The 12,786-nt window shown below is 41.0% G+C and overlaps 1 protein-coding gene across 1 annotated transcript; it reads right to left on the bottom strand.

Moving 5' to 3' along the window:
• Positions 1–10,721: 10,721 nt before the first annotated feature.
• Positions 10,722–11,549, bottom strand: LOC132639462 (uncharacterized). Its single transcript, XM_060355905.1, has one exon. The coding sequence runs from the start codon at positions 11,547–11,549 to the stop codon at positions 10,722–10,724; it is 828 nt and encodes a 275-aa protein (XP_060211888.1).
• Positions 11,550–12,786: the final 1,237 nt, after the last annotated feature.

The raw sequence follows: 12,786 nt of genomic DNA, 5'->3' as shown, positions 1-12,786 counted from the left end.
AAGTCTACCCATTATTTTAGACGAACCAGACCCGATCCATTAGGAAAAAAATTACTATGTGCCTTTAGAAAATATGTCTACTCAAAAAAATGGGTAGACCTTTTTTTAAAGTCACATGACATTTTTTTAATTAAAAAATAACCTAAATATTGTTTTAAAAGAATCTCGTCAGTAAAAAGGATATATTTGAACCATTTTATAATGGCGGGGTGTATTTATATCATTTTATAAAGGCAAGGTCTATATACATCACTTTTATAACGAGAGGTATATCTGCTCTAAATCGCAAAATTGAAAATTGAGGTTTATATTTTCACCTTTGCCCTTTGCCCTTTATTCTTTTTGTTGTTTGTTCCTTTAATATGGGTACCCCACACCATTTCCGATTAAGAGCCCGTTTTGATTGACTTATAAGTTGCTTATAAGCTGTTTTCAGCTTTTTTGAGTGTTTGGCTGGCCAACTTAAAGTTATTTTGTGCTTAAAATAAGCTCAAAAAAATAATTGGGCCCATTTGACTTAGCTTATCTAAAGCAGCTTATAAGCTGAAAACAGCTTATAAGCCAAAAAAAAAAAAAAAAGTTAGACTACCGCAACTTATTTTTTTTTAGCTTATAAGCTGCAAACAACTTACTTTTTTTTTTGCGCGGAGTGGCATTCTTTTGGGCTGGTCTTCATAGTTTGCCCCTCATTTATGCCTTCTTTAATTTTTGCCCCTGCCGCCTGTTTAATGAATTATGAGACTTCATGGTGTCCCGATATCTGTTATCACAGATAGAGGAGCACAATTTACAGCTAAATTCTGGAAGCCTTTCCAAGAAGGTTTGGGTACTCAAGTAAGGCTTAGCACAGCGTTTCATCCACAAACTGATGGACAGGCCGAGCGCACTATTCAGACCTTGGATGATATGTTGCGGGCATTTGTGCTAGATTTTGGAGGTAGCTGGGATGATCAATTGCCTCTTATTGAATTCGCATAAAACAACATCTATCATTCCGGTATCCAGATGGCCCCGTATGAAGCCCTATATTGAAGAAAGTGTAGATCCCCAATTGGGTGGTTTGAAGTAGGACATACACAACTAATAGGTCCGGAGTTGATTCAACAAGCAGTGGAAAAGATCAAGGTTATTCGGGATCGACTACTGGCAGCCCAAAATCGCCAGAAATCTTATGCGCACAACCGTCGGTGAGATTTAGAATTCCAAGTTGATGATTGGGTATTCTTAAAGGTATCACCGATGAAAGGCGTGATGACATTTGGTAAGAAGGGAAAATTAAGTCCTCGATACGTTAGACCTTATAAGATTGTCCGCAAGATAGGCCAAGTAGCTTATGAACTGGGCTTACCTCCAGAGCTTGAATTTGTCCATCTAGTTTCCCATGTATCCATGCTCCGTAAATGTGTCGGAGATCCCACTAGAATCGTGCCGGTAGATGATGTTCAAGTTACAGAAAGGTTGACTTATGAGGAGGTACCCATTGTCATACTAGATGGGCAAGTGCGGAGACTTAAAAACAAAGAAGTAGCTTCAGTCAAGGTCTTATGGAGTAACAATAACTGAGAATAAATGACTTGGGAAGCGGAAGAAAACATGAATTCCAAATATCCGCAATTGTTTCCACCCCCGAAAGAGATTCAAGACGAGACGCCGTTATCATAAGGTATGTGATGCTTTATTTTAATGCTTTTGGTCGTGTGTGGCCATAATTTTCTTGCTGTTGTGTTGTAGCCCTGTGAGGCATTATTATCGTGGGTTGTTATGACATGATGGTAGCACCATATTATAGGGGAAATTCTGGCGAAATTTCTATAGGATTCCCCAAGAACGTAACATTCGAGGACGAATATTTTTAAAGGGGGGAAGAGTGTTACACCTTGGAAAATTGCATGTCGTCATGTGGTGGATAGACTAACACAGGGTGACATGAATATGATTTTCCTACAAGTAAGAAAGGTTACTCGGCGATTCTAATTAAGATTCAAAAGACGTTTGGGGCAAGAGAAGAAAGTTCGCTGAGGAAGGCAAGGTATAAGTCGTGTTTTGGAAGGATTTTGCAAAGTACCGAGCTAATGTTGATTTAATAATGTCTTGAGGAAAAGTTATAACGCTCCTTAGATTGTTAACGAAGTGTTAAACAAGTGCTAAGAAGGTTCCATAAGGATTGGAGATTAAATGAAACGATGAGATTAACTTCAGAAAAATGCAGTTATACGACCACTTATACGGTCCGTATAAGGGGTCCGTATAACCTTACAGAAAAGGAAATTTCCCTGATGGTGAAATACAGTCACTTATACGGACTGTATAATATTATACGGACCGTATAAGGGTCCGTATAACTCTCGGCGGGCAGAGTATTTTCCTTGTATAAAAATGTGTTCCCACTTCTAATTTTTCATTTTTCCAACTTCACCACTTCTCTCAAGAACTCTAGAAGGTTCAACACATTTCACTAACATAAATCCAAGGCAAATCAACATCATTAATCCAAGGAAATCAAGTGCAAGGAAGCTCTCAAGGTTGCTATAAGTCAAGAAATATCTTCGGAATTGAAGTTAGGGTTTTCTCCAAGTGAGGCAATTCCATCAAAAACCCATTCCTACACAATTAAAGGTGAGTTTTATGATCATTTCATGTAATTAATAATATGGAATGTTGAAAGACTTAGATTAGGGAAGAAGGTAGAATATGGAGCTCAATTATGAAATAATGGGATTCTTGAATAGTAGTTTGACATGAACCATAATTCTTGGGATATTATGAGTATAATCTTGTTATAAATAATATTAAGAATGTTGGAGAAGCATTATAAGTGGATGAATACGACGTTAGGTGATAACCATGGTTATGGAAGACTTTGAGAGGGAATTGTAAGACTTGAATAATGCCCAACTTAACAAAGTTTATTTATTATGATATTGTGGGTGTGTTGTTGATGTTTGGGAGTTGTAATATTATATGGAGAAAGTTGTAGAAACAAAGTAAGTGCTTCCCAATTTCTATTAGCCTTTAGTCGCTTTAGCTTAAGCTTGAGTATCTTATCGATTATCTAATCTTAGCACGGATACCCTTGAATGTAGAATTACGAACTTGGAAGGAAGCGTTTAGTCAGCAAGTTAGAAAGGCGAAAAGGTATGTGAGGCTAGTCCCTTCTTTTTCTAAGGCATGACTTCCTTTAACTTTCTATGGTTTTCTCATATTCCGGAAACTAAGATTCTATGATTAATAAGAGCTTCTCATGAAATAAAGATAAGAGATGCTTTGTGAATATGGCAATGATGATGATGAGTCTAAGTCTAGAGATTCCAAAGTTTACGATATGATATTCTTATGAATTTAATGATCCTTGTATGCTTCCTTGATATTATTCATTGTTGCTAGACTCACCTTATAGAACTAGTTTCTTCAAGGTGAGATATGATGATCATGACTGCTCCATAACAGAAACGGGGGTTCTCGACCTTACATCACCCCGATAGAATTGTAGCTTTTAATTGATTCCTAATGCATGTTTTATGATAAATATATGATGATGAGATTACACCGTGCCTAAATGGACGGGCATGACACCGCTAAGGCGGGCGGCTTATGATTACACCGTGCCTAGATGGCCGGGCATGACACCGCTAAGGCGGGCGGCTTAAGATAACACCGTGCCTAGATGGCCGGACATGACACCACTAGTGGACGGCGTGTGATAGTTACCCAGACGCGGGTTAACGACAATGGTATATTTGATATGCATACATGTGATTTTTTTAAAGTTAAGCAGGCATAGTATTCACTTTAAGGGGAAATTGACGTACGTGTTATATCTTCGCCTCATGTTTCATTATTTCTTTACTATGTTAGTATTATTCATGCCTTACATACTCAGTACATTTTTCGTACTGACGTCCTTTTCTTTTGGACGCTGTCTTCATGCCCACAAGTAGACAGGGAGGCGGCCCAGATTCATAGGGGTCTATCAGCAGCTACACAGGAGCATTCTATTATTCTGGAGGTGCCAGTTATTGATGTATTATTTTGTGTATATATATATTTGGGCACGACGGGGTCCTATCCCGTGCTTATATCACAGTATTCTAGTAGAGGCTCGTAGATACGGATACGTGGGTAGTTGTTGTCTTATGGACGCATCAGTGTATATTCTTGTATATCATTTTTGGCAGCCTTGAGGGCTTATGTATATTTATATATTGCCTTGGAGATTATATGTGTCCAGGATGAGTATGTTGAATAGAATAATGAGTGGTGCTCAGTAGTCAGCTCCGGGTACCCGTCATGGCCCCCTAGTAGGGCCGTGACACGTCCAACGTAATTCAACCTTCCCGGGAAACTCATGACTTCTTTCATATTTTGGGGAGGAGGTAATTCTTGGATTGCTTTGATCTTTGTTGGGTCTAGCTCTATGCCCCTTCGGCTGACTGTGAACCCCAGATTTTCCAGTCGGTACTCCGAACGCACACTTAGCCAGGTTCAATTTCAAGTTGAACTTTCGGAGCCTATCGAAAAATTTCCTCAAATGTGTGGTATGCTCCGAGCTTTCTCTTGATTTGATAATGACATCGTCCACATATACTTCAATTTCTCTATGGATCATGTCGTGGAAAATGGTAGTCAGTGCTAATGTATGTCGTACCGGCATTCTTGAGGCCGAAGGGCATTATCCTGTAATGGTACACTCCCCATGGGTTGGTGAAGGCTGTTTTCTCAGCATCCTCTCTATCCATTAAATTTTGATGGTAGCCGCCGAAAGAATCTACAAACGATTGCAGTTCGTGCTTGGCATAGTTATCTATGAGTATGTGGATGTTCGGGAGTGGAAAATTATCCTTTGGGCTAGCTTTGTTAAGATCTCGGTAATCTATGCATATTCTTATCTTGCCGTCCTTTTTGGGTGACGGAACTATGTTGGCTAGCCATGTGGGGTACGAGGTCACTTCCACCACTCCTAATTTAATCTGTTTCTCCACCTCGTCTTTGATTCGGATACTAAAATCCGATTTGAATTGCTTGGTTTTTTGTTTTACTGGAACAAAACCCTCATTGATGGGCAACATGTGGGATACTACGCTGGTACTTAGTCGTGGCATGTCGGCGTATGACCATGTGAAGATATCCACGTACTCCCTTAGTAAACTTATCAATTCTTCTTTTAAAGGCGCCTCTAGGTGCACATTTATCCTTGTCTCTTTGACATTCTCTTCATCACCTAGATTATGGCTTCTGTTTCATCCATATTTGGTTTCTGCTCATTCTCTAGTTGCTCTACTTCTTCCGCGAGACCCTCGGGTAGCATTGTGGTCTAATCGTATTCCCTGCACTCTTCTTCCTCTATGTTGCCCGACTCATTTGTTTCGCAACATGTCATGACATTTAAGGTAGCTTTATTGTTTTTATTACTGAAAATTCAAGGCAAAATATGTTAGTATAAAACATGCGTACAAAAAATAAGTAAATAAAACAGTTTTGATAAACCGAGGCTTTCATTGATTTGCATTAATCAGAAGAACAAAATGTGGTCCTGTCTTTGATCCATATTAAGCCATTTCCATTTTTGAAAACACTATGAGCTATGCAAGTGTTAAAAGGGGAGTCATCGGGCCTCGATCGATCCTCCCTATTTTTTTAAAATAAATTCATCTTTCTGTACCGAAGAGCTAGTAGCAGGGTAGAGGTACAGTTGGATAGCTACTCGCCCGGTTCTTCCTTTCTGATGGTGGGCGCTTCAGAACACTCTTCCAAAATCATGAAGCAGTCTTCTTCTTGGAACAGCATCCCTATCCCTTCTTCAATGTCAGCATCTCCGGGCATAGGCATTCGATTAGGAAATGACTGGTATAGGTTTGGAATGGGTTTGCTAAGATCTGCAACCTCTTGTCTTTTTTGGTAGGTATCTCTTCTTCTGTTGGGGCGTAACTAAGTCCGAAATGAAAATTATCTTGCAGAATGGGAATTGGCTCAGTGATGCCTTGCAGGTTCTTTCCCAGACCCTTCCCGGGTTCAAACCCATTAGGAGCATAGTAGAAGCAATCATTTTGTAAACTACCGGCATGGGAGCTTCTAGGGAATCTATCTTGTGGGCTGCTCCCACTAACTCCATGACATGAAAATTTGTTCCTCTAGGCGCAACTTCAATGACGGGTATAGAGTTATCTGGGTAATTGGGCATGTTGTCTTCTCCGTGGATCACCACTTCTTCCCTTTCCCAGATAAATTTTATAGATTGATGGAGCGAGGATAGTACTGCTCCTGCCATGTGGATCCATGGCCTTCCTAGCAGCAAATTCTAATTGGTGGGTATTTCCATGACTTGAAATATAGTGGTGAATTCGGCTGGACCTATTTGGATGTCCAGGTTGACCGCCCCAATGGCATCACAACGTCCTCTGCCGAACGCTCTTATGTTAGCGTGGCTCTAACGAACCTTTCCAAGGTCATATCCCAGCTGAGTTAGGGTAGACTGGGGACAAATGTTGATGCCTGCCCCGTTGTCAATTAATACTTGGGTTACCACCTTGTTGCAGCACAGTATAATGATCTGCTGCGCCTTGTTGTGATTTATGCCTTCTTTGGGCAACTCCTTCTCTGTGAAGGTGATTTGATGTTCCTCCATAATATGATTAACCATTTCGGCTAGATTTTAACTATTTGTCCCAGCTAGGATGTGAACTTCCTCCTACACCTTCATTAAAGCCAAGTGGTGTTGAGGTGAACTTTGCAACAATGCCAGTACTGAGATTTGGGCTGCTGTTTTCTTCAAGTGCTCCACAATGGAGCATTCCCTTGGCTTCATTGTCACGACCCAGCCCCGTGGGCCATGACTAGTGCCCGAGCTGGACACCTATACGTACCTGTCAACATTATCGGGCCGATACTATAGGCTCTCAACTAATTACATCGAATCGTATTTACATACGCAAGCCGACGAGGCTGCCACTGTACATGTTATTATTCTACGCAAGCCGACAAGGTTGGCACTAGACATCAAAACATTACGCAAGCCGACAAGGCTGCTACTACGAAGCGATAATACAAGCAAACCGACAAGGCTGCTACAACAATATGACAATATATGCAAGCCGGCAAGGCTGCTACAGCGACAGAACATCCATAATAACCATACAGACACAACTAACCATATCTGAATAGAACCCACATACATGTCTACAGACCTCTAAGAGCATCAACAGTAACATATGACGGGACAGGGCCCCGTCGTACCCCTGGACAAAAACATATATATATATATACATATCAGGAAGTCTGTACCAAAATCTAGGCTCCGGAACGACGGAGCTCTCCAAGACAGCAGAAAGGGAATTCTAAGCTGGCGGATTACCAAAGCGAGGATCTGTACATGCGGGCATGAAACGCAGCCCCCCGAAGAAAGGGGGTCAGTACGGAATATGTACTGAGTATATAAAGCACGAAATACAGTAAAAAGGATCATAACCGAAATAAGGAGTACAGGAAACAAGTACAATGTCCAGAATACCAAAACACTTGCCTTTGAAACATAAATCATGCATGTCAATATCATATATCATATACATATATACCGTACCCGGCCCTCTAGTGAGGGACTCGGTGAATAAAGTCATCATATGCCCTCTTGGCCACCATAACATGTCATCATATCATCATATCACCATATATATATATATATATATATATATACATATATATATATACAGTACCCGGCCCTCTAGTGAGGGACTCGGTGAACAATGTAGTGAAACTGTGCACGATAACATACCCGGCCCGGGACTCGATGAAAGACATATTGAGGCATGCACGAGCAGAGTAGTGAGAAACCATATGCAATTTAAAACATTATCAAGACACAAACAGAATAAGAAGAAGGGATTAACACCTGAGTATCAATAGCGACAATCATATCAAGTATCCCTCGAATGTCATTATGGATCATATCAAAAGAGCCTTAGGAGCCATAGACATATGTCAATATAGTGTGAAACAGCTTATAGAAGTCAAGGACATCCGTTATCGTAGAGTTTCTAGAAATAAGAGCTTATATATATATCGACTATTATCCAACGTATAGGAAACTGAAGATGGGGGCTCAATCACTTGAGAGTTCTAACACTAAGAAGTGAATAAGTATTATAAATCACATTCGGAACTTATGAATAGAGTTACCCCAAAGTTCATATCATTCATCACTTAGATCTAAGACATGCCAAAAGAAAGAAGGGATAGCTTTACATACCTGCTAGCGACTATTCGTAAATCTGTTCACCTCGTCGCTCTTTTAGCCTATTTAATATAAGAGTAACGTTATCGTTAGTAGCTATACTTTCTAGTTCACAAATCTATAGCCCATTGTTTATAGGACTTATCCTTTAGCTTACACAACCTCGTTTAGGGTTTCCTATTAGTTAAAGACTTAACGAAAATCGGGCAGCATTTCCCCTATATATTCGCTTAACCCGAATTTCCAATTACCCTCCTGTTAACACAGAAACACCAACAACAACCTATGGACATAATCATATCTTCAATTCTTTCAATTCCACAAGGATAACAACATGATCATATCAACACAACTTTAACCTTATATCTAATTCCTTCATTCTTTCACCATATAATTTATGATAACAACAACCATATTGTCACTTAAAAATCAATTTACCATGTCCAGTTAAAGCAGCCCCCCTACACGGCTCAATTTACATTTCAACATCAACATCTACAACTTCTTACATTCATCACACATTTACCAATTTATACAAGTTTAATCAGCTCCAAAACGTGCTTAAAAAGATCAAATCTTACCTTAATAAACTCGGCTCCTTAACCTTGCCAATCACTTGAATAATTACAACACCTTGAGGTATTAATCACACTTGAAATCTAATTTTTTTTTCGTATCTTGCTCGGCTAAACAGCCATGGCCGAGAGCTTCAAGCTCTCTTCTTTGTTTTTTTTTGTTCTTGTTTTGTAAATGTTGAAAGCAATGACTTAAGAGTCATTTTGATGCTATATATATGCCTTTCCTAGGCCCTACACGTGCCTCCCTTATGTGTCATCCATTTGTGATTTGTTTTTCTTTTTTTTTAATTAAAAATCTGGTGGGGCCCACCAAGGTAATTAACTTTAATAAATTTAATTAATTACTAATTCCCACTTAATAATATAATCAAAATTAATTAATTCCTAATCTCCAATAATAATATATTTTTTTTCTTTATACTAAATAAAATTTATAAACAATTAGTTCTAATTTAGAAATTGAAAATTAAGGGTTTCTATTCCGTGTCCGAGAATGATCCCGTCTTTTAACTTGAGTCGATTCTCTTGCGAAATAACTCGACGTATAAAAATACGGGGTATAACATGCATTTGGCGCTAGAAATCTTCAGCTTCACCCTCGATGATATTCCTTTTCTGATGTCCCTCCCTCTAGGGTGCCCTTGGGCCGGGTCTTAGGGAGTGTAGCATCTCCCTGACCTTGTAATGCCATGTGCGGCAACAACTTAGACTACGAACTCTATGCGCTGTCATTGGTGAAGGGATTAATACTTTGAATCGCGGGCGTTCTTGCAAAGACAATGACACTACTGTGCGCTTAAGTTCTTTCACAGTATCGCGAATTGTGGGTCTTCCTGTGGCCCAGTCATCCTCCCTCTCAATCATGTGAATCACATTGTTGGCATGGTTTGGCAAAGGTTTAGTGTTTACATTTGGAGGGGCCGTTTGGAGCACAATTTCCTTTCGGTCAATCAGGTTCTGTATTTTGTACTTGAGATTAATGCAATCTTTAGTACTGTGTCCTATGCCATTGGAATGGTAGGCACAGGTCTGGTCAGCTAGGTAAAACTAGTTTTTTGGGTTGACGAGTTTTGGGGGAAGCGTTTAGATCATCCCAGCTACACTTAATTTTTTGAATAAATCAGTCCGAGATTCCATCAGTGGGGTGAATACCCGAGGTGGTTTCTTTTCAAAATTCTGACACGATGCGTTATGTGGTTGATTTTAGTAAGCATTGGGTTGGTTATTTTATGGAGTGCGATAAACGGGTGGGGGAGTTTCATAATTTGGCTATTGAGCTTCGTAGTTCGGGGGAGGTGATTGGAAGGTACTTTGTGGAGCTTAGTAATTTGGGGGTGGTGATTGGAAGGTCGGCTGCACGTAATATACGGGCACCGTGTTGTAAGGGGTGGGAATGTAGGTATTTGAGGGAGGCGAAGCATATGCCTCCATTGGAAAATCTTCCCTTCTTTTGGTTTTGGGTTAGGAGTGTGGGATATGCTAGCCATGTCTTCCTTCTTCTTGCGCATGAACTCGGTTGAGCTTGAACCAGTGGATTTCCAGGTCATACTTATGATTCGGCCAGTCTTGAGACCATCTTCTATGGCCTCGCCCATTTTGACCAATTCAGACAAAGGTCTTCCTGCCATTGAGAGCATTCTATCATAGAAGTCTGTTACTTGTGAGCGGATGAAAACCGACACAAGTTCCTTTTCGCCCATAGGGGGTTGTACCCGGGCGGCCTTTGTTCTCTACCTACTCGCATACGAGTGAAAATTTTCGGTGGACTTGTGTTTCACTTTTTCCAAATAGTATCTATCCGGTACCGTCTCTATGTTAAAGAGAAACCTTTTCATGAAAGTCGCAGCCATGTCTTCCCATGTGATCTAACGGTGTATGTCTTGCCGTGTGAACCATTCTGACATCTTTCCGATCAAACTTCAGCAGAACAACCTCATAATGAGCGCTTGGTTGTCTCGGACAGCGACCAATTGGTCACAGTAGGCCCGTCGATGCGCTTTAGGATTGCCTGTCCCATTAAATACCTCAAATCGTGGCACCTTGAAGCCCTTAGGTAAATCTAAATTTGGATACATACACAAATCGTCATAACTCAGGCCTGTGCCAGTGAGGGTAGATCTCATGGACCGTTCCAACATTGCAGTCATTTTCTGCTCAATCCTTTCTTCCTGTTTTTTCTGCTCAGCTTTCCATGACTTTTCCATCTCCTCGTAGTGATCGATTTCTTGATCGGGCGAAAATGTGCCTGTTGTGACAGGTGTGTGGAAAGAAACTGCAGGGCGAGTTCGGGGAATAGGGGTGCTTTTGTTGGTTGGTAGCGAAATGACGCTTGGTTGTACAGTGATGGAGGGATTGGTATTTTGTGGTGTTGGGTAAGAGGGGATAGAGTGAGCAGTTTCAGGAAATTGGTTAGTGTTAAGTGGTGGTAGGGTGTGGTTCAAGGCACCAATGTGCCCATCGATTGGGGTAAATGGCATGGTGGTTATAACGGACCGGGTGGGGAAGTGATTGGGTAATGGTGAATTCAAAGATGGAAAAAACGGTGGAGGCCTTCTTTCTTCAGCAGGGGCCTCTCGGGCGGCATTAGCAGCTTTGTTTCGCGCCACTTCCTCTTGAAGATGGGCGATTTTCTCAAACATCATTTTCATGACGTCTTTATTAGGTGACGACTCAGACAATTCACGCAGAGGCGATTCTCTGAGAGAAATGTCAGTAGGGGTAGTCTCATTCTCAAAAGTACCAGTCATTTTTTCTTTGCCTCTATCTTGTAGGGATAAGGATGCTATTGCAGCTTTGGATCTTGTGAAGTATGCCAGTTTGAACACGAATCAACCTCTCTTTCTATAAGAAAAGAATAACTCAAAGGAAAACAGAGTTAGTCCATCAAATAATGAAATGAAAATCAAGATATCACATATAGATGGCAGTTTAAAACACTTAGCACATAAATACTCATATGTTTGATTTAAATGCTCAACTAATCTCTTGTACCGGGTCTTGGGTACTTGGGTTTTGTTGAGTGAGGGGAATATAATATTTATAATATATAGGGATTGAGTCTTATGTAGACTGCTTACGTATCCCTCTACGAGAAGTTCGGCCCTTGCGTAGTTCGATTTACAAAAGATAAGAAGACTCCCCACCTTAAAACCTACCCGTGACTAGGCCCGATAGGGGCTTCCTGCATATCCCTCCTTGGGACATCAGGTCGGCACAATTCTGTTTACATAACATTGGCGGGGGGGGGGGGGGGGGGGGGGGGGAGGGGGACAGATCCATATTAAGTACAAAAAATGGGCTCCCCTTAAAACCACCCAAAAGGTGACCTTTCTTTTGTGGTCAACAGGTAGTTTGTCCGTTCAACCTTTTTCTGGCCCTAAAGGCCCCAAATCTTAATACTGAGATGGAAGCACCAACCAAATGGCGCCTTTGTGGACGAAATTCTCCACTTAAACTTGAATGCATCGCACTCTTCTATGTCGTGCCCCAAAGCTCTTGAATGGTATAGAAACATTTTGCAGTGGCCGACTCCTTCAGTTTGAGCCCTTCTGGTTCTGATGGGTCTAATCTTTCCGATGCTGACCAACTTTTGGAAGATGCTGGCGTAAGAGCCCTTAAATACTGTAAAGTCATAACTCCAAATATGAGTATTCAGTGTAATCCCTTCAGTTGGGGTGAGGTTGTCATGGACCAAAAGTGAATACGGGTCCCATATCTTGGTGATGCTTTTCTCATCTATTAGCTTGATGAGTCTCTTTTTGAAGGCCAAGCATTCATTTATGGTGTTCCCTGCCTGATCCCGCTGATAAGGGCACCTCTTGTGTGGAAAGACCAGAGCACGTGGTGGCAACCTGTCAAAGCAAATACTGACTATCCCTTTGCTTCAAAACTTGATCATCATTTCTTCGCTCGTAATGGGCGTAGGCGAGACGCGATAGGGACAATCCAATGCCTTAAGCACAATAGTGTCACGACCCAGCCCCG

Source organism: Lycium barbarum, chromosome 5 (assembly GCF_019175385.1).
Source record: "Lycium barbarum isolate Lr01 chromosome 5, ASM1917538v2, whole genome shotgun sequence".
NCBI lineage: Eukaryota > Viridiplantae > Streptophyta > Magnoliopsida > Solanales > Solanaceae > Lycium > Lycium barbarum.
This window is presented reverse-complemented; position numbering and strand designations above follow the sequence as displayed.